Raw genomic sequence first — 22,808 nt, forward strand, 5'->3', positions numbered from 1 at the left:
TCAGAATACACTATACATTCACTTAACCTCTACTCGATATTAAACATTCACAATTCAGAAGTAAGAGTTTCAATAAAGAGTCACGGTAGAAAACAACAGTCAGTTTCTGCTAAATGTTCGATTCCGGATCAGCGTCCATCAGGAGACACGTGTCCGAGGACATTTGGGTCAAACAGGTGAAACAACCTGAGGTGTCCTTGTTTTTAATTGGTGAACCTGCTTCCACGTCTAGTTTTTAATCGATGGTTTGACATAAAAACAAACTCCTTTTCAGACAACTCGTCCAATTATTGACAATAAAAGAAATGCTACATGGACGACCTACAGCCACTCAGATTCTGACCTAAAACATGGTGATGAAACCTAAGACCAGATCTTATTCTCATTATCGTTTGCCTAATTGTTTTTGGGCCGCTGTCATACATGAAGTCGGTTTGTTATCTAACGCAGATGTGTTTGGGCTTTCCTGACTGCTGATGATACAGGAGTCAAACTAGGTACAACCTCTTACTGTACTTCAAAACTCAGAAATAAGGCAGATGAAACGATATGTGATGCCGAGTACTTGAGTTTGAGTCAGAGAGGTTTTGTGATGAGTCGTTTTCCATGTTTGAGTGACAGAAGTCTTCTCAGAGAAGCAGCTGCGTCTCTTCAGCTTAAACGCTGCTCCAGTCTTCAGGGCAGACCTTCGAGTCGAGGCTCTGTCCCGAGTGTCTTTGAGGAGACGTCCGGACCGAGAGCAGCATTGAGGGGTCAGAGGTCGCGTCAGTATCCCGCCGGATAGCCTCCTTTCCTGGGGTCGGACTCCGCGCAGAGACGCTCTCCCTGCCGCACCACCGCCTGGACCACCGAGTCCGGAGTCCGCAGCAGCTGCGTCACGTGGTTCTTCTGGACCAGACCCTCCAGGACGCTCTGCCATGGTATCATCATCACACACACACAAATACAGAGTCTGTGCACTCAAAGGAACAGATTTCTGGTTTAGCATCCCATCAGGTAACATTAGATTATCCTTTTCAAAAAGTCTTTACTTCCTACCTTTTCTGGCAGCCTGAACACTATAAAAAAAACTCCAAGTTCAATTCACATGAATGTGAAACTTGATCAACTGAAGCACCTTTAGTTTCTTCCTCTTGCTGCTGATATTTAGCCACGTTAGCAGCAGGACTAAAATGTATTCTTGGTTCCCAGAGGAGGAATGCAAACCTCTTTGGTCATCGCCTGATTTTGTGTTTAGCACCATGTGGACGTGAAATACCTCCACTGCCAATGGATGGATTGACATGTAATGTGGTGTATATACACACACACACACACCCAACACAGTGAACTCTGATTTAATAACTTTGGTCAAACCAACGTGTTTCATCATGTGAAGCTGTGGGCCTGTTTGTGTTGTGCTGATTAGCAAATGTTAGCATGCTAACATCCTAAACAACGAAGGTTAACATGGTAAACATTATACCAGCTTAGCATTAGCGTGTTAGCATTGTCATAGGGAGCATGCTAACATAGCCTGCAGACTTTAGCATTTAGCCTCACAGAGCAGCTAGCATGGCTACAGAAGCTTTATTCATTAATCAGAATTCCATCATCGTCCTGTGATCAGAGCTGGGAGTGATTTGTAACTTCTTTGTTGGTGCGTTGAGGATAAAGACAAATAAATACCTCATCACTGAATGTATTATTATCATCTCATGTTTCAAGTCTTTGCAGGCTGATTTTCACTCTGACATGAATGAGTGAAAACAGACGGTAGGTTCTGTAAAACACTCTCGGGCTGCCGTTGTGATCAGCGCCTTCTGAAGCTCATCACTGATTTTACACACCTCACGTCTGGTTTTGCATCGCGCGGCTCCACCTGTGACCCACCTTTTCAAAGCCCTGTTCCACCACTGTCATGTTGGGGTTGAGCTGGTTGTGGACTCGCGGCTCCGTCACGGCTTTCTTTAGGTCGTAGTTGAAGAACAAGGAGTTGAGGATGACCTGTTTCAGCCAGAAAGAGCGAAGTCTTTCACTTTAAGACGACTGAGTGTGCGTGTCTGCAGGATGGAGGCGATGTGGCTGAGTCAGACTTACTAAGGCCGTGGCCGTGGTGATTTTTGTGCCTCCGGACGCTCCTACAACCATTTTCACCCTGTTGTCTCTGTCAAAGATGATGGTAGGACACATGGAAGACAGCGGCCTCTTGCCTGCAACACATGAACAGAACGTGGCTACGACTGCTTACTGCATGAGCGTCTACAACAAACCAAAGACGAGCAGGGAGAGACTGGAAGTGTCTGCTTCCTTTAAGCCAGAGGAGGGTGATGCTGTTGGAGAGCTAAAGCTATCAGAGATCCTGACAATGACAAATGCAGGAACAAGTGAAGGCTGGTGAAAACATCACCTCTGCATCATCAAGTAAGATCCTGTGGAAACGAGGGGCTTCATTCACAAAAGCGCTGCCATCCATCAGCACAGACATGAGCCCAAAAGACAAAACCTGAACCGGAGCTCAGAGTAATAAGTGTGATAATTGAGTCCAGCCGCACCTGGTTGGATGAAATTGTTCGGTGATGGAGGGATTCCAAACCCGTTGGTCATGTACGGAGAGCTGAAGTCGTCCATCTCATCGTTGAAAATGATTCCAGTCGATCGAGACATGACTTTGGAACCAAAGCTGGAAAATAAAATGATAAACAATAATCATCCAAACTGTTCAGGAAATGCATGCGTTTTATTGTGAAGGGCTCCTGAAAGCTGCTCACTACAGATTGATGGTGCTGGTGGCCGCCACGGCGCTTCCATCCTCAGCTATGACCGACAGGTGAGCCGTCCCGTGGTTGTCTGGGACAAAATAGTCCGGCTCGTAGTAGCTGTCTGGATGGGTGGTGTCGTCTGTAATTTTGCTCCTTATGCCGTCAGCGAAGTAGTCTGAGGTCATGTTCTGGATGAGCTGAGTAGAAGAAAACAAGTCTTTGTCATGAACACCAGGCGTGATGAAGAGCAGCAGCTGGTCTTGATGTCAACACAAAGACAACACCTGAAGCTTTTAGACCTGAGCTCTACAGAAGAACGTTTCACAGTCAAACTGCCTCTACAGACCTGCAGGAAATACTCCAAAATAAAGGTCTGAGGAAGGATAATCATAACAGGAAGAATTACATCAGTGATGTTGAGGTAACGGGGGTCCCCCAGTCGGCTCCTCTTGGCATAAGCGAACCGGAAAGCCTCCACGATGCGATGGTACGTCAGTGTCTTCTTCTCTGCTGTGGAGACGCTCGTATCTGTGAAGTTGTATCCTGCAAAACACCCACAGAAAAACACGTCTGGACTTAATCACCTTTTCTTGACTTCATCAGGTAATGAGCCTCCATCATTGTGCTAAAAGCCCATTTCAGCCTGTGGCAGGTCATTAATCTGTGAACTGTTCAAAGGACATGAACGCTTCCAGCAGCATGGATGTGGCAGCACGTTCCTCCAGACTCATATATGAACACGTTCAGTGTTTTCCTTCCTTTGAATTGAATGATGCCACTTTGCGTTTAAAGCATGGCTGAACATCCTCCGCCTGAACAGATGGGATGTAGATGGTGACTTAAATTTGGATCGCAGCTCTGCTTCCTGCTTCCAAATCAGGCGGAGAAGCATTCCAAGGACGACCTGGGGAAACCTGACATCCTCCTTCTGCATGGCTGCACAAGCGCTTGGCCGGCCGCTCACCATCCACTATGTTGAGTATGAGTGCCAGCACCGGGCCGCTGGAGGGGGCGTCTGGGACGTGCATGGTGTATTCCCCGACATTCAGCCTCAGAGGGTTCTCGTTCAGCACAGGCTGGTACTCCAGCAAATCATCCAGGGTGATAATGCCACCTGGAACGAGCCCACAAGTGTCAGAGTAAAATGAGGGAGAATGTTCAAATTAATGATTGCACTGATTGTGGCGCTTTAATGACAGTTCAGTGATGTGCAGCTTGGATTCTGAGTGCATTCATGATGGAGTCGCTCTAATGTCTGTGAAGGAGCAGGAAAACAAGCAGACCTGCCGCCTGGATGTCCTCCACGATGTTCTGTGCCATGGAGCCGTTATAGAACACATCAGGACCCTCCTCTGCTATCCTTTGGTACGTGTCGGCCAGCTTTGGAAATCGGACTATATCATTTTCCTTCAGGATGTTTCTCTGAGAGTCACAAAAGATCTCACTGGAGGATGATAAGAACAGAAAAAACAGTCTTCAGTGTAGAAAAATAAAGCCACTGCTATGACTAGAATTGTTGCTTTGGCGCCCCCAGTGGTTAGAAAAGGCACTGCAGCAGACAGCAGTGCATCCGGCTGTCCAAAGTCTCACCTCAGTCAACATTTTTCTTAAGATAAAAACTTCTGAAATCAGAATAATTCAACAAAAGTGCCTTTGAAAGTCATTTAAGTTAGATGAGAAGATTGGTGCATGTCTCTGCCAGCGTGCTCCAGTGGCCACTCGCAGTACTGCAACTAAAACATGCACACTTTTCCCATAGACCGCTATTACACACCTGCAGACAGGACGCCTTCAGCTGCAAGGTTAATTAGAGAAACTCAGATTTGCACGTGCTGTCCGTCACGCAACATGCAAGCTAGCCAATAGGGGTTTAGCTTAGCTTAGCATAAAGACTGGAAGCAGGGGGAAACTGCTAGCTTGGCTCATCCAAAGGAAAGTCAAAGTTACCAGCACTTCTGAAGCATTAAGAGCTTTGATCCTGTTTATTTAATCCAAGTGTAAAAACTTCATGCTGTGGTTTTACTAATATTTATGTGCTAAACTAGTTTCTGGAAATAGTCATTTCAGCATTTTTTTTACCTTTCAACAGGACCAGGCTAGCTGTTTCACCTTGTTTCCAGTGTTTATGCTAAGCTAGGCTAACCGTCTTCTTCCTGTAGCTTCATATTGAATGTATTGACATGACAGTGGCCTCAATCATCTCATCTAATTATTAATTATTAAAAGCAGCAGTCGCTGAAGCCTCCATCGCTGCCTGTAATTCTTCATCCTTACCACATGTTGGCGTCTCTTTGAATGGAGTCTTTGCTCTTGAAGATGGCGTGAGCCAAAGCTTTTCCTATTGGGAAGCCATGGCGAGCCAAAGCGATGCTGGGCTCAAACAGGTCCTTCCATGGCAGCCTGCCATGCCTCTTGTGTGCCATCTCATAACCGCGGATCTCCCCGGGGATGGCTATGGACAGTCCACCTGTCGTGTAGAAACAGCAGTACCACTATTTTAGATTTCACAGGATCTCTCCATCTGTCCACTGACAGGAGGAGCAGCGTGCTACGACACACCTTAGACAGAGTGTGCTGCATGTACAGGCAGTATTTTAGTTTCATGTAACCAGCAGCAGGGACATTAAAACCGTTTGGACCCTCAGCAGGTGATCACACTCTCTCTTATGATTGAAACCCGACCCAACTGTTATGGAGTTGTGGCTGCAGAGAGGTTGTTAAGATGATGGTGATGCAACATTAGAGAGTCATGTTTCTTCAGCTTCACCAGCTCTCAGATCACAGAGTGAATCTCTTTCTCCTCTGTCTCCTACCTGTACGAGAAAGCTTGGTGTTGTTGCCAAACATGTCTTCAGTGGCGTTCATGGGCGCCGTCTCCCTCGCGTCGATGGTTTCCACCCTCCCTGTAGAGCAGAACATGAGGACAGGTGAGGCTCAGTCGACTTTGGTGAGAAGTCGTAAGTTTTGATGCGCACTCGCCTGTGGTAGCGTTGTAGATGACAAAGAAGAGCCCTCCGCCAATGCCCATGCTGTGAGCGTTCAACAGGCCGACACAGAGCAAGGCGGCGATGGAAGCGTCCACAGCCGAACCGTTTCTCTTCAGAATGTCCCTGAAAACACAAGAAAACCTTTAGGAGAAGCTGGGACAGGAGAAACAAGGGTGTGCATCATCAGAGTCCTCTTACCTCCCCACTTCTGAACACTTTCCAGCGTCCGCAGCCACAGCAGCATTTGAGTAGAAGTGGTCCGAGGGGGGAGGCGCGTTTTTCTTCCCCAAGCCCATGAACACCCCCAGGAACAGGCTCACTGCAGCCACCAGCAGGACCACCAGACCAGCAATCAGGGACTTCCCAACCATTTTCCTGAGAAATCAACACGTCACAGTCAGCCGTCTTCACCGAATGTCCCCTTTTAGAGCGAGAGCCGAACCTTCACAACAACAACAAAGACGATCAGGACGGGAGAGCAGGCGGTCCACTCACCTGTGTTTGCACAGATAGTATCAGACAGACAGAAGGAGGGAGTCTGCGCTCGGCTGTGTGTCAGTGGTGAAGGTGAAGCTGTTTACCGCGACCACGTTCAGTCACCGGTGAGCGAACACCATGTGTCACCTGTGGGTTCCAGGTGTCTCACCGTGATGAGCAGTGCTTTGTGGATAATAAGCAGGTTCCTCATTTGGACGTGTTTTTGAAAGACACACAGGGAGGGATAAAGGTACACAGAGGAGGACGGAGGGTGGAGGTCAAAGGTCGGGAAAGCTTTGCTGTGTAAATGTTTAAATTAGCAGTGAAGCGTTTGCACATTCGATATGTCGCCACAGTTTGGGTTTGCTGTGGTTCAGCTGATCATTTTTTAAAACCCTCCATCACTGTCTGATGATGGATGCCTCCCTCTCCTCGCTTTGGAAGAAACTCTTGAGTTTGTCTCCTCAGTCCTCTATAACCTTACATTTCACTCTGATAGCGATCTGGCAGTCTTGCCAAAGTGAGAGTGATCTGTTCCTGGATGCAGGCAGACTCGGCTCCGCGTGATTGGCTCAGCCGGCAGCGTTGCCACGCTCAGGAGCCGTGTCACTGTCTATTTGGTTTATTCTGCAGGCGTCCTCGGGCCGATTGGGATGCCTGAGCCTGAGCCCAGCAGCGCGGGCCCGAGCCGGCGGCGTCGGTGACAGCAGCTTCTCAACAGCCAATAACCTTCTGAGGTAGCAGCTAATCCAGCCTGCTCTCCTGTTGCTGATAAAGCACCGTGGCTGAAGCCTGTGGGCCGCTGCTGCTGCTGCTGCTGCTGTTCTGATTGTGTCTAAATCTAATCACTGCTATCCTGCTCTGGATCTCCAGGTTCAGAGCCGCCCAGAGGAGCAGACTTTACTCAGCGGACAGCTGATTTATAGCGGAAGAGGACAATCACATATCTGTTTGGTGCACATCACAAAGCTTCCCTCAGCCTGTCACTGGATGGGAGGTGTTCTCTGACAAATCAGCTGGAGCTTGTTGGTATTTTTGTCCCACAGCTGGAGGCGTGTAGGTTTCATTTCGACTTTGCCGGGAGGGAAACACTCCCACCCACCAGGTTTCCCTCCGATTGTTTTCACACAATAAATGAGAAGTCTGCTCTGCGCCTTCACACGCAGCCGCAAATCAAATCAAGGCGCTCGCTGTTGTTCCTCAGCGACAGGTGAGACACTGCCCGCAGACACACTGACAGCAGGGAGGTGGACACAGCGGGACAGGACGGGGCACCGTATGTGTGTCTGTGGGTGGCTGCAGACAGATGGACAGACGGTCCACAGACAGACAGACGGACAGTCCACAGACAGACAGACAGACAGACAGACAGACACACGGTCCACAGACAGACAGACAGACGGACAGTCCACAGACAGACACACGGTCCACAGACAGACAGACAGACACACAGTCCACAGACAGACAGACAGACGGACAGTCCACAGACAGACAGACAGACAGATGGACGGTCCACAGACAGACAGATACTCCACAGACAGACAGACAGACAGACACACGGTCCACAGACAGACAGACAGACTCAGCCTCTGGTGTCTTTGCAGAGACAGTCGTGTTCTTGGACGTTTGCTGTTGATGGTGAAAGACAAAGCAGACACACGTCTTCATTGTTGGAATGTTACAAAGTACATTTACTGCTGTGAGGTACTAGTACTCTACATGAGTATTCACATTTTCTGCTACTTTCTGCCTCTACCCTGTTACATGTTGGAGGCAGTATTAGTAGCCTGATAAAAGCAGCTCCACCTGCACCAACTGCACCATTAATGCATCATGATCTTAACATTAATGAATCATCTGCCGCAGAAGTCGCTGACTTCTTGCTTGTGTGTTGAAATGAGGCGTTTGCTCGAGTTCTGAGCAGATCGTTTATTTTCAGCCATGTGTTTTGAGGGCTTTTATTGGATATTCGCTGGTTGAGATGTGACAGGAAATGAGGGAGAGAGACGCAGCAAAGGTTTCTGGCTGGACTTGAATCTGTGATGTTGCAGCTCGTGATCAGAGACTGAAGCTCGTCTCAGTGGCCTCCTGCTGCGCTGCCTGATTTCTGAGCCGCGCTGAGATGCTGATTTCACTTCCATTGCTGTCGTCTCAGTATCTCACAGACCTGCGTTTCCCCCTCTTAACCCGTCACTTCATTGTTTTTAAAACATCTTCCCAGAGAGCTGCAGCTGACAGGTAGCCAGCCGGCTAACGTTAGCACATTCACAGACGATCGTGTGCTGTCCTTGACAACCGATGACGCCTTTTTATGTGAATTATTTGAAGAGGGATGAAAATTTAGAAACAGAGCAAACTTTAGAGGAATAACTGAAAAAACAGTAGAATTTGTGTAGCATCACAGTGCTTTTCTGTCTTATTAAAGGGATATTCCAAATTTTGGGATCGTGAGAGGCTTATTTTTAAAAGAAGATCAAAACTGAGCAGATTTTCTGACCTGCTGTTTGGATCCTACAGTTCCCAGAATGCAACTCTGTCTGTCATCAGACCCTCTCTGCCTCTTAAAGGTCCACCTCCTCATGCACACCTCTGGTTTGTAATGCAGGTTTTCTGTTAAACATGAAGCCAAAAACAAGATAACCCTGATGACATCATCAGGGTTAATTTTAGCAGCATTTCGAAATCTTAGAAAACATTATTCAGCTGTTTGTACAGACGGAGGAGGCCTGATTATCATACGTAAACAGTGTCTGTCAGCATCACGGAGGCTTTAGCATCTGATTCTCACGGTGCTTTAAAGGCACCGATGGTACCTTCAGGGACAGCAAAGTCAGTTTTCTTCAGCACAGACTGTAAAGATGAGTTATTTCACCGGCGTTGCTTTGAGAGGCAAAGCTCTGACAAATCAGATCAGCAGCACGGGATGATAGATTCAATTAAGGGCACCGATATCAACCTGCAGGAAAACATGCAGCCGGCTGGTTCCAGAGAGGAAAGAGCGCAGCCAGGAGGAACATTTATTAGAGAGCATCAGCCGTCCTGCTGCACTGATCGAGGGTGAGTCTGAGTCAGACCAGAAAATAAGGTCAAGTCCAGATGACAGGCCTGAGAGCCGCGATGATGGGACGACACACAGAAACACAGATACCAAAGGTCTGATCGATCCGTGTAATCTGAGTCTGTTTCAGTGATGCTTCAGCTCCTGAAGCTGCTGTGAAACATCTGAACTGAGAGCGTCTCCTGCGCTCTGGATGCTTCAGGAGCCCTGGTCCCAGAGACTGATGGATGTGACAGAAAGGCGCGCTGGGACATGGATGTTCTTCAAAGGATGGCAGTGATTTAGTGGAGCTGTGATGTAAGCAGACAGGATTTGACAGGACATGCAACGACTGACTGACAGCAGGACTGTCAGCAGAGGATCTCACATTGGTGTTGGGCCAGTGGCAAAGCACACATCAAAAAACTTTCTTCTGAAGGATAAATGTGGAGCCTCCTGCAGGATCACAGCCTCAAAGCTCAAAGCCAAACCGAAACTTTCGGATATTTCCGGTTATTCAGAGGATTCATCAGATTTATCAGATGTGCGTCGGTCGCCTGAGATTAAAGCAACGCTGACATCCTTTCGTTTATTCTCCCTGTAGCTGCACGGAGGGGGATTTCAAGCTTGGGAGGCGAGACGCGCAGCAGGCACCAGATGCTGGGATTGGTCGGACGCTCCACGTTGCACAAACCTAAACAGCAGCGTAAAGCGGGGACGCCGGAGGATGAAGCAGCCGGAGCATCTTCATCATCCGAGCCAGGCGCACGTAGCCCGCGGTGGGGGAAAATCTCAGAGGCAACGTGTGACGGCTGCATGAGAGAACGGTGATACATTAGACTGTCGGGGGAGATTGTTTGGGTCTGCACCGGATCCTCAGTCTGCTCACAGCCAGGCGGCAGCGCAGCGCCAGACAGCACGGCGCTGTTTTCCACCAGCCGCCGAGCAGCATCCACCGGGCTCATCATGGGTTTGTCCTCGTCGTACATCGTCTGAACTGCAACGCAGACGCATCTGTAGAAAAACAATACCATGGGCTCCAGACTGAGCAGGCAGAGCAGCCTGGACAATGAGAATTTCTCCAAAAAGCGACGCAAGCTCGTAGACGGCAGCGGGGAGAGCGACAGGGGCAGCCGGGGCGGCGGGGACTTTCTGTTTGCACTGATGCTGAAATCAGACAAACTGCCGGGGATGCTGCGCAGGACCAACCACAGCCCGTACATGAGGCGGGTGGCGTGGATCAAAGAGATCCAGAAGCTGCTCCGTGACCGCAGGATCGAGCAGGCGACCGACGTGCTCAAATTACTGAGGAAGGTAAGGAGAAGCTGCACGCAGCTCGGCCTGAGCACGGGGGGGTCAGCCTGGTAAACACAGCGTGATGATGCTCCTGCAGCCACTAAACACCTCAGAGCAACAGATGGAGAGCAGGCAGGAGTGTGTGCGGCGGCAGGTTCGTGTGCTCCGCAGCGCCACAGGTGCCTTCACCCCCTCCTGCAGGCTCTGACCCTGACCTCTGACCCCAGCCCTCCTTCCCCCTTTGGTGGCTGTGCGTGCACGGCCTCTGCTTAGGCCACTTCCTGCAGCAGCGTTTGTTGTTGTAGAAAGTAGGCCACTGGCAGAGCCGTACCTGTGACACACTGTTTCAGACAGCGTGAGTCACCACAGCCTTCACTCACTGTGGGTGAACGTGCTCCGTGTGGACGTTTGGGAGGATAACCTACAACTGCACGCTGTGACTGCACGCTGTGACTGCACGACTGCACGCTCTGACTGCAGGCTCTGACTGCACGCTCTGACTGCAGGCTGTGACTGCACGCTCTGACTGCAGGCTGTGACTGCACGCTGTGACTGCACGCTCTGACTGCAGGCTCTGTGTCTGCATTATCCCAGAGTTGATCATCTCTGGATGAGACCTGGACCGTCCTCCAGCATGGCCCGAGCCTCACCTCTCCTCGAGCTGCTCTAACGCTCCCATCACAGTGACCTGCCCCCCCCATACCTCTCCACCCATAATGCCTCTCTCTCTAATGGTCTGTGTTCCAGCAGCAGCAGCAGCCATGTGAGCCCTGGAGTCCTGTGTTCCACAATACAAATATTACTCCTCTCCAAAAGGTTTTATTGAGCCTCACAGGAGAAAGGAGGTCACAGGACTGAGAATCTACACGCTGTTTGTGTCTTCCTCGTGCTCTGTTGTTGCTCTGGTCATATAAAACCTTGTCGTTTTTGATTTTCAGAGAAGGATTATTAATTTTTCTATGAATAGGGATTTTTCTTTTTTTTGCCCTTTTGGCTGATGAAAATCTCTAAGCCCCTCTGGATCGTATCATGACTGCATCAAGCCAGAGCTCGAGTTTTATTGTTTTAAAGGCTGTTGTTGGAGTATATTTGATGCAGTCCTCTCTCGAACGTGACAATAGCTACAAGTAGGCATTACAGTCGTGACCCAGAATGAGTCCAGCTCCGCGATGCTGAGCAGATGATGCTGGATCTTAATCCGGGGTTTGTTGTCAAAGCCTCTTCTCACCTGCGGTGGGATGAGCAGCATTAAAACACGTGTAAAGGGGGAAAGGTGCGTCGACGATGTGACAGCAGCCCTGGTGATCTCATTTGTTTGCTCGCCCTCAGGCCCTCCTCTGTCTTTTAGCTGTCGGCCAATCCAGCGTTAATTACTCTGAAGCCTCGGCACAGGAGAGAGCAGAACCTCCTTAATCAAGCCGAGGAGATAAACTGGCCGGCCCAGCTCCATGACAGCCTCATCGCAGGGGACACGGCCGGCTCCCTCTAAACGAGCTCCACTTCTATTAAATAAGCTTTACTTTATCTTCGCTCGACGCGTTGCAAGCAGGCAGATGTCTGAGAGATTCTGTCCCGTGAATTTAAAAGGAGCTCACGGCAGAGTTAATTGGTGTGTAACAGTGAGCTCTGCTCCAGATATGAAAAGATCTGAGCTGTGCTGCAGATCTGGGGAGGATTGGTGGCTTCACGCCGCGCTTGCATGTGACAATTGATGGCGTCTAAACTCAGACGGGAGATATTTATACACCTGCTTCCTCAGAAGGGCAGCAGCAGCGTCTGTGCCGCCTTGGGTTCAGTCTGTGTTTACTGTTGCCCTCGTTAAAAGAGGAGCTGCCAGCCTCCCACTCAAACTGTCTATTACAATCAATGCCCATTGTGTTGCAGAGAAAAATGTGTGTGCGCGCAGGTGTGTGCACGCTGTATGTACGCCTCTCAAAGGTTTGCTGCTCTCATTAAAGTTTCATGGGCTGTACAAGTGCTTGTCATGGCCGTTTGCCTCATTAGGACCTCCAGGATGGACGTGTTGATGAAGGCAGATCGTACAGTTCACTTCACACGGCTGCACCGCTGACTGCTCGTCTCACCACGTTCAAAAGGTCATCTGAAACCCGCTGTCTTCAGCAGCTTTGCTCTATTTTTGCTCCAGATCTTTTTGGGAGGAAGCTGCCATGACAGCTGTCAGTCGACGCGTTCACGTGCTGCACAAACTCTTTAATCACATTTACACTAAATCTCACGTTTGAAGGCTCCACTGGCATGTTTGTACGAGGTGAGAGGAACACGGCCGGGGGAGGAAATGAGTTCCTCCTGGATGGTTTGAAAAGCGGCATGTACAGAGAAATCACCCTAACCACCAACCAGAAGTGCATCTACAAGGTTTTCCCATCAGATCACATTTGAGTGGGGCGCTGTCTGTGGGAACAGTTTGTCCTGTGGCATGATGGGATATGCGCTGTGGCTCGGTGCCATGGAGGTGTGATTATATATGCCAAAACACAGTGTTCCCTGTGACTCCCTCTAGACTTCACTCTGCTCCTGTAGATGAAACAGCGTCTGTCTCCTTTAATGAATATTTAAAACAAACTCTTCTTTTATCTTTCCATCTCCAGCCACGTCGCCCTTGACACCGAGGAGCCCTGCCTCCATCACTAATGCATCTCTCCTCAGGTTCACGGTCACGCTGTTTCATGCTTAATTGTAATGACTGCAGGATGTTTTTAGGTTTGGTGTTGCTGTGAATTTGACGCCTCTCGTCTGCTTTGCCAGGATCTCGGTTTGGAGGGCACCTCGCTCAACGACATCTTGTACAAAAACGCCGCCTTCCTCAACCTGGTGGACCCGATCTCGCACGAGCTGCTGCTCAGTCTGGCCCGAGAGATGCAGTGTCCCAAGAAGGTCAGCCGGCTTTGTTGTCCTCTCTGTTTTCCTCAAAGATCGAGCTTCATGTCGGAGGAAATGCTCCCCGATGGTTTCCTTTTGTTAAGCGATGAGTTCTGAGTTCAGATCAATGAAATCCAGGCTGAGGTTGTTATCGACTCGCAGACGGATGCTTGAAAGAAATCCTGCACGTCGCTCGAAATAGGAAAAGCTGTTTAATATGAATCCTTGATATCTGTGCTTTTTTAATTTTCCTCCTGCCGTTTGGTGAATTTATAGAACTCCTGACTGTCTTCACATCTAATAACTGGCAAATAAAAAGGCTGCATTCTGTGAACGGAGAGAAAGTCAGCGTGTCTCAGCCTCCAGCGGTGATATTGAGTTATTTTGATGCAGGCAGTGACCACCAGCAGCCACAGCACGGTTAATGAACTGCCGGTGTTTACGGGCTGTGCTGATTCGCACCTCTCCTGTGTACTTCCTGTGCTTCCTCACTGATGCACGCTGCATGCGATTACATTTTCTTTGCTCCAGCAAAGCAGCTAAATTGTGTTTTGTTCAGGAGTAGCTCAAGGCGTCACGAATCATAACAAACCATTTTTATTCTGTTCGTGCGAAACATCTCACGGCTGCAGGTCGAGCAGGAAACTTTACAGGATTTAAAGCCTCGATAGTGTGAGATGAAGATGATGATGAAGATGTTTTCTTCTGCACACAGCAGCAGAAAACCTCATGTTGAAAGTCTCTTTGTTCTGTGCCATCTCGAACACTCGCTCTGCTCTCGCCCACAGGACGCAGACACCATAAAGTCTTCAGATAAGATTTGCAGACAGCTGATCTACCACCTGACCCCGCACTCCAAGTGGCTGAGGCAGAGCATGTCCAGACGGAAATCCCAGGCCTGGTAAGCCCTGCCGTCCAGACATCCAGCCTGTAATAAATCTGCAGCTCCGCACAGCACGGAGCGGCCGGGCTCCGCGTCGAGCCGCACAGATTTCCATCGTTGTAGCTGACATTGAAGTAGGACAGAGCTGGCCACAGGCTGACCTGACGGGAACGCCACGGTTACCGCAGCTGTCAATCATCGTCGGCTTCGAGTGCAGCGGGCGCGCGTTGCTTCTGGCTTTTCTCTCTTCAGAAGCGGCACAGCAACAAATTCGTCCATCTGTTTGCTGAAGACGGTTTTGTTCAGATGCAATTACACTTGTCTGGATGAAGGAGTGAATTGATTCTGATGTGCAGAGGATGAAGAGAGAATTAGCTCAGCACAGCTCGGTGTTTGTGTGCCGAGGTGTTGCTCGCTTCGCCAGCAGGGCCGGCCGGTCCAAACTCTTTCTCCTGTAATTGCTTCTTCTGCGGCTGGCGAGATGCAGATAATGCATTGGTTTAGTGAGGATGAAAATAATCTCAGGATCGAGGAGACAAAGCGAGCACGGGTTCGTTATCAGTCAGTGGGAGGTATCAATACGCAGATCAGAGGAAAGTCAGGACGTACTGGCAGGGATCAGACGCCTCGCTGTGGAGCGCTGCTTTGTTGTGTTGGTGGACGTTTATTTCAGCTCAGATGAGGACAGACGGGATTTAACCGACACTGACAGCATCTCTGCGAATGTGCAGATACGTACGAATGCTAAACTCCTGCTGAAGGGCCTTTTTTTTTACTTAGTCATGTTGTTGGCTTCATAAACCTGCCGAGAGAGAGAAAGACGGTCTGACACTGGCTGAGACAGCAGGAGCAACATGAATCATTAAAACTAAAATCCACCCTAAAACAGAATATTAATAGAGAAGACGCTGTGAGCTCCGACAGCCTCGCCTGCTGCTGCCTTCGAGAACAAACGCCTGTCAAAGCCAGAGAGAGACGAGACGAGGCCGGCCGGCCTCTCACTGCCGATACCTGATTCATCTCACAAATTCAGCTGTTTCTGCTTTTATAGGAGCAGCGATGTGATATTTCCAGAGTTCTCTGAGTGCATCGTCGGTTCGTTTGTTGGTGGAAAGAGGGCAGCTCGGCCCTGGTGGTCCTGGATTCTGCTGTCACGTGTTCCTGTTGAGTCGTTTGTGTTTTTAAAGGAACAGTTCGGCAGTTTGGGAATAGACTGATTCGCTTTCCTGTCACAAGTTAGAGAAGATCAATACCACTCACGTCTGCACAGTAAATATGGACTACAGCCAGCAGCAGGCACTTAGCTTAGCTTAGCATTAACATGAAAACAGGGTGAAGCAGCGAGCCTGGCTCTGTGCAAAGGTCATAAAATCTGCCTGCCACCATAAAGCAAAGTGAAAAACGTTGAGCCTCGTGCTGCCCTTGTTGTTGTTTACTTGGTTTTTGTGCAGATGAAACTAACAAAACGCAGCGTGTGCAGCTTTAGAGGTGCTGGTAGGCAGATTTCCTGCTTTAAGTCAGAGCCAGGCTAGCTGTTTCTCCCTGCATCCACTCTTTATGCTAAGCTAAGCTAACCGTCTGCTCACTGATGAACCCTGATGAAATTTAACCCTGAATGCTGAACTCCTCCTTTCTGGTCCACGCTGGCACTGAAAGCTGTTTTGAATGGTATTTTTGGTGGATTTCTCTTCCCTTTAACTTCCATCTTTGCTGAGCTGCAGGCAAACTGCCCTCATCTGTGCAAAAATGCAACAATCTCATTGTGTGAGGTTTCTCTGTCCTCGGAGGAAACAGAGAGCTCAGTGGTTTTAATGCCGCTGGATTGTTCATCCCTTCATTATCCAGCATTAGCAGCGCCCGCCGCTCGCTCTAAATACTGTACACACGTTTCCAACCCAAATGCCACACTGAATTAATGTCTGAATCGCACTAATCCTGTTAATCTATCTAACTACTTTATTTGGGTTGTGCTGGAGATGTTTTTTTCACAGTTAATGAACGAGCTGGTGGGTGAGCTCGATGAAGCGGTGACCCAGAAACGCTCCACCTCAAGATCACATGCGAGCGTGAAATCGCCGCCACTTCTCTGACCTTTCCTCGGTCTTCACGCCGCTGTCTCCTTGTGCCTTCAGCCTTATCTGAACTCCTCATTACCTTCGTCTTCGTCACCTGAGTGCTCGCAGAGTAACCAAGACGACCGTTTAGCGGCGCTTTCAGCTCCTGCGTCGCTCCGTCTCTTCTCATCCTCGCTGCTGAACATTACATTGTGCGTCGCGGCGTGCTGAGCACATGAACGCCCTCAGAGGCCCATCAGTCATTTCCACTGATCGCACGGCTTCAGTCCTCCGCCAGCAGAGGTCAGATCAGCCGCTCAGGTCCGGGTTCTCCCCAAAATATGGATTTGATATGACGTGAGCTCCGAGGTTGATCCCCTGCACCATGAAGGACAATGCAGAGACGTGTGTGTGTGTGTGTGTGTGTGTGTGTGTGTGTGTCTGTGTGTGTGTGTGTGTGTATGTGTCGTACCCACATGCTACATACAGAACACAGCAGAAAATGAATGACGTGTCAGTGAGATGTCAGATGTGATCAGGCTGCTCCTCTCGGCGTCTCTCGAGTCGTCAGTGACTCTGCAGAAAACAGCCGAGGAGCAGAGAAAACACTTACAGTGAAATTAAAATGAAAATGGTTCAAAGATCCTTTTCTTATTCTGCTCAACGGCGTCTCGCCTCGTCTCAGCCACCACCAGCAAACCCTCCGAATATGAATATTTCTGTTCATAAATCATAAGAGTGATTTGATTTACGCTGACTGAATTCAAATGCCGCCTCATTATATTAAATCAATGACTGCAGGAGACTGATGAGCCACACATGGAGGCGCTCTGCGTCTTCAGGCTTTCAGCGGAACACTTAATAGTCGGCCTCGTTGTACAGTGTAAGTTTAATTGATGACTTAATTGTGTGGTGGATGTTTATTCCATCACTTGATTGTGCGTGCAGATGGATGAGCTCTGCTGTTTAACAACACACAGATGAGACGTTCAGGAACACCCCACCTCCTCTGGTCGCCTTTAAGCTGAACCTTTGTGCCAGCGTTCTTACTTATCAGTGACACCGATCAGATTGATGTGGAGGGAGGATGAAAGAGGCTTCCGGAGAGGACGCGGCGGACGTCCATTTTTTGTTTGTCCTGAGCTCTAAAGGACGAGTCTGTGAAAAAGACGGACAAAGGAGGAGTTGTGTGATGGAAACCCGTTCACACCTGCAGGACCTCTGCCAGGCCATTAGAACGTTTGTGCCTCTGGAGAAGACGAGGTTTCAGTCATATAAAAAGCTGCAGACAACAGAGGAGGAGGAGGAGGAGGAGCAGGAGGAGAGGGAGGAGCAGGAGGGGGTGGCTGACTTTGATAAAGATACAGCAGCCTCACTGACAAATGTCTTTATCACAGATTTTCTGCTCGCCAGCTGATTAAATTCTGCTCTCCGCGCGGCGTTTGAGTTGACTCTGAGCTCCTTCTTTGTCTTTTTCAATTAACACAAATGTTCTAATTCGAGACGTTCCCGCTCGTCAACCCGTCACCTGCCTCTGAGCCCAGGTGCCGCTCAGGACGCCGTCAGCGTGACCAAAAAACACGTCCAGGCGTCACAGGTGACAGGTGCTGCAGTGGGCGTCACAGTAAGCCTGCTGACACGTCACAGGCCACTTCAGGCAGAGCTCAGGTCACACAGCACATCCTCAGGGCCCCCGAACGGGACCGAGTGCAAACAAAAGGCCACACGAGTGGAGACATAATGACTTCAGCTACCATGTAAAGTAATATCCAAAGTATCAGAGCATCACTGTTCAGATTCAGCCTCAAATCCTGCTCGTGTTACACAACCTCCTGAGAGGGCTTTAAGCTTTTCAGAGGTTTGTGCACCAGAGCGGGCCGCCGTCCTGCACAGAGCACTCCCACACGAAGCTTCCTCCAGAAACACTCCATGAATCACCTCAACGCTCGGTGTCAAACACAGAAATCAGGCCGATAGAAGAGGGAGCGCCTCCTCTGGAGGTGTCTCTGAATGTTTGATCTGCACTGGAATACACTCTGATCAGCACTGAACCGGTCAGGATCATGACTTCCTGCTCACACTCACTGCTGAAGCTACGGCAGTTTTTGTGGTCCGTTAATGGATCATCCACGGAGGAGGTTCAGCCGTTCATCTCTGAAGGCACGACGGTGCGTTCATCCACCGTGTGGAGAAGCAAACATCTGCACTGAGACTCCAGCAACATTAGCATTGTTCCTCTGTCGCTTCACTTAACTGTCGACTCAATCTGGAAAATTCAGCTGCACCAAACCTTCAAGAACAACATCTGTTTAACATCTTATGATGAATGAATGAATGAATGAATGAATGAATGAATGCCGTACATTTTCAGAAACAGCCCACAAATGAAGTAACTGGCTTAACGAGCCTTAACGAGCTAACCAATCACATGGAGTCACAGTGACGTCATCATTTATTAATGTGAGCAGCTGGAACTCACGAAGCATCATTCATTCATTCATTCATTCATTCATTCATTCATACTTTACTGGAGTATTTCCATGCTCTTCTACTTCGTACTTCTACTCCACAGCATTCTGGAGGCCGATATCGTCCTTTTGACTCTTTACTTTTATTTGACAGCTTTGGTTACTGGACACTAAATATAAATCAGCTTCATTATGAAGTATTGTGACAGACTGAGCCGCTCAGTAATATTTAAAGTAATTAAAATGAGCTCCATCGTTACCAGCTGCAACACGACCGAGCACGTTGATGCATCAGTCGTTATCGTCCAGTAATATGATGTGAGTCACTCTGAATGAGGCCTTCTGCACTTTTACTTTTGGTACTTTGAGTTTGTTTTGATGCTAAACTTTTGTACTTTGTACCATCAAGTGCAGCCGTTTAGGAGGAAACGATGGAAGTGTTCTGTTTAGCCTTAAATGGTTCCTGGATCACATCCACACAGAAACTAATGGTTGTTTTTACCAAATTTCACCCGAATCAGTCGTCTGAGGTTTGGAAACCTTCTGCTAACTGGACTTCTTGGTGGGGATGAGACGTGAACGGAGCAGAGTCGGTCTGTCATCCAGCAGCCGAGCGTCTTCTGCTCAGGTTTCATCTCTTTCTGAAACACGTCGCCGTTTGTCTTTTAAACTGTGGAGGCTCTGTGCTGGAAGGAGCTCTGTGCTCCCGCCTGTCGCAGCTTTAAGCTCAAGCTGCTGGCTCGCTCGGATGTTTTGGCTCCTCTGTTTACACGAGTAAATCCCCATGCTGGAGTCAGCCTTCCGCTCCACGCCGGCCCGGCCGCCCCCTCCTCTATACAGCACAGCAAACACAACATAAAACCAGGGCCGGGTTCCCAAGTCACAGATAGGGGCTCACTCACTCACTCACTCACTCACTCACTCACTCACTCATTCATTCACTCATCGTTAAAAACTGTGCTGGTTTCCTTGTCAAGCGCTCGTCTAAACACGCTCGTTTTCCCTTCACAGTCTGAAGACGACCCTGCAGAAGAAGCTGTCCAGCGACTCGGTTGACCTGTCCGGCATCCCCCTGTCCGCCCGCGACGTCCGTCAGGTCGCTTTCTACCTCCAAAACAACAGAGACAGCGTGGTGGCCGTGGACATCAGCTTCACCGAGCTCCAGGACGACAACCTGAGGATCCTCCTGCCTCTCCTGGCCTCGCTGCCCAAGCTCAGCACGCTGGCTCTCAACGGCAACCGCCTCACCCTGGCCATTCTCAAAGACCTCACCGAGATGCTCAAAGACCCCAAGATGTTCTCCAGCCTGGCCTGGATCGACCTGGGCAACAACGTGGATATTTTCACCATGCCTCAGCCGCTGCTCGTGGCTCTGCGCCGGCGCTGCAGCCTGAAGAGCAGCTTGCCCACCATCTACGAGTACACGGAGGGGCAGCCCTACTGCTACCACCTGGAGACCTCCATCGAGGAGCCCAGCCACTATGAGGAGGAAGAGGAGGACGAGGACGACGAGGACGACATGGGGAACAAATTCGAGCTGGAGCCGTGGGCTCTGGGGGAGAAGCAGCTCTCCAAAGACTTCACCCTTCACTACTGTGAGAGGTGATGGGGCGTTCTGTCCGAGGCTCTTTCGGCTGTGGTTGAAGCGTCGTCCCACAGCACTCCGTTACTTCCTTCGCCCTTTCGCCCTCACACCACGAGCCCGCTCACCCTCCGAGGCTCGAGGGAGACCGATGCCCACATTGTGAACTTCTCGTCCCGACACGGCTACCAAGCTATTCCTAACCATCTCTGAGTTAACCCACACAAGGTGACAGCGAGGCGGCACGACGGCGGACTTACTGTGTTGGTGGATGGTGCTCTTGGGAACAAGGTGCGGTTTCATTGGAGGGGGGCTGGAAGAGTTAATGAACCGGTGCTCTCTCTCTCTGTCTCTCTCTCCCTCTATCTCTCTAGCTCTCTCTCTCTCTCTCTCTCTCTCTGATAGTGGCAGCTGAAGAGCCAATCCCAAGGAGATTCAGATCAGTTGGTTGGATGGAGGAGCAGCATCCCGGCGGCAGCTGAAGAGGAACTGGAGTTAGTTTGGAAACAGAGGGTCCCTGTGGGTTCTCTACCAGGACTGAGACTATCTCTGGCAGGCAGGGCCTAGCTCCACATTGTGTGTTCTCTGTTAATCTCTCAACAAAAGCTATGACACAAGTTCAACAGACTATACAGCCGACGACCCGTCACGTGACGCCGGCAAAACTGCTAGGTCAAGACTTTTTGCGTTTTCCCCCCCTTTCCAAATGTCCACTTGTGAATACCCACGCAGCCCTTGTGTAGATGTAAATGAGGACACAAAACATGGCTCTGTTGTGTTTCCACGGGCTATTTTTGTGCACTTTTGGTGAACAAAGCAATCTTAGAAGACAACAGGTAGGACTGGACAATGGGGGGCTGTCACTGATGGTTTTTGTACTTGTCTAAATGCTGGTATTCACCTCTTTGTAATTATTGAGCTGTTGTAGTCATCACCACAGAGTTTCAGTGCATTTATGACTCCACAGTGTCTGAGCAGCGTCCAAACTGCCCGTCCTACTGCCGTGTGTCTCCGCAGATGTGTTGTCTTTCCGTTTCCTGATGCGTTCAGTGGCCCTGGGTTTGTTCTGGGCTCGGCCATGACTGTCACCTCCTGGTTCGAGTCTGTCTCCTGTAGCATGTGACGACGATGACGTTAGGCTGACACTGCAGTGCACTTTAAGGGATTGTTTGTCGTCAAGTTTCAGTTTCTCTGTGTGTTTCGAGGTATTTACAGATCTGAAGCTGAACCTCTTTAAGGTGAAATGGTTGTCAGAGGGATCGCTGAAACCAACAAACCTGATATATTATAAATGTTTAAGTGTCTGTTAAATGTGTTTGTAACCGTGAAATGTCGGATTATTGCTGTATTTGTGTTACTGTTTTGGTGTTTTGTCTTTTGTCCGGCTCTAATTATGATAATGTCTATGAAACTAAGTGCAGTGACCTCCTGCTGTAGGAAACCAAAGGGACGTGTGATGTAAACTAGACCTTAGCGAACACCTTTCATGTCAGATGTTTAACGTGGGTGCTGGAGAGCGCTGTCCACTGGCTTCGTAGTTTATGTTTCGTGTGTCGACGTCAGACTCTTCTCTGTAGCCTGTGTGTATTTGTCTCATGCCAAACACTGACCACCAATAAAAGACCCCAACCAAGCTGAGCACTCATGTTTTTTATTTTGAAGAGCTGAAACATCTGGTCACGAGCAGAAGCGCAGACTGATTCCTTCAGATTAGTCGCTAACAGTCGTCCTCTCAGACCGGCCCTCTGGGATCGGGTGCTGGAGCTAGCGGATCGTCTGAGCGCCATCAGGGAAACGCCCGGGGACGGCAGGGTGGTCGTCCCCGCGAGGCCCTACCCATGATCCTCTCCTGGCAACTTTTTGTTCCTGCTGCCAGACATGGAAATGTGGCATTTGCAACAGGTGGCTCCTATAAGGTCAGGGCACAGTGTGACTGTCACACCCCCGAGGTCCAAATACCATGTGACAGGGCGCCGCAGCCCACCCCAGAAACCACCAGGATCTTATCATCTGACCTTTTCCCTGCAGGATTGATTCATTTCTCTGGATTCACAGTCAAATAACCAAAAGAAATCCATTTTTCTTGTGCTTTATTATGTGAATAGGAAACATTTCTCCCGTGTCGGCCTTTGAGCAGAGACCTAAAGTGCCTCAAACTTCGCTCTCCTGTTTGTATGAGTCACTGTTTGATCTGATTATCTCGCTCCAGCTGCTGCACAAAGATGAAAAATAATTTATGAAAAACAGCAGAGAGGAGTCACACGGACTGTTCAGAGGAATGAAATCAGCAGCAGGCGGCTCAGGTTGGATCGAGCCGCATCCAAGAACTGAAAAACATCCAAAAAATCAGAACAGATTCACGTTAGAGGCAGGATTTCTTCTTCTGTAACCTGTAACGCAGGT

General features: G+C 49.4%; 2 protein-coding genes across 2 annotated transcripts; one reads left to right on the forward strand and one right to left on the reverse strand.

Moving 5' to 3' along the window:
* Positions 1 to 73: 73 nt before the first annotated feature.
* ggt1a (gamma-glutamyltransferase 1a) lies at positions 74 to 6,190 on the reverse strand. The gene is given in 11 exon segments (XM_076730996.1): positions 74 to 912; positions 1,873 to 2,192; positions 2,535 to 2,662; positions 2,751 to 2,938; positions 3,148 to 3,284; positions 3,706 to 3,855; positions 4,025 to 4,185; positions 5,016 to 5,208; positions 5,555 to 5,640; positions 5,717 to 5,851; positions 5,927 to 6,190. Coding segments are annotated over 11 exon segments (1,818 nt in total). The 5' UTR covers positions 6,100 to 6,190; the 3' UTR covers positions 74 to 765.
* Positions 6,191 to 9,282: 3,092 nt separating this feature from the next.
* lrrc75ba (leucine rich repeat containing 75Ba) lies at positions 9,283 to 22,038 on the forward strand. Its single transcript, XM_076731737.1, has 4 exons — positions 9,283 to 10,556; positions 13,305 to 13,433; positions 14,207 to 14,319; positions 19,835 to 22,038. Exons 1-4 carry the CDS (start codon positions 10,275 to 10,277, stop codon positions 20,427 to 20,429), a joined length of 1,119 nt encoding a protein of 372 aa, XP_076587852.1. The 5' UTR covers positions 9,283 to 10,274; the 3' UTR covers positions 20,430 to 22,038.
* The last annotated feature ends 770 nt before the right edge of the window (positions 22,039 to 22,808 follow it).

The sequence above is a fragment of the Chaetodon auriga genome, chromosome 5 (genome assembly GCF_051107435.1).
Source record: "Chaetodon auriga isolate fChaAug3 chromosome 5, fChaAug3.hap1, whole genome shotgun sequence".
Taxonomy (NCBI): domain Eukaryota; kingdom Metazoa; phylum Chordata; class Actinopteri; order Chaetodontiformes; family Chaetodontidae; genus Chaetodon; species Chaetodon auriga.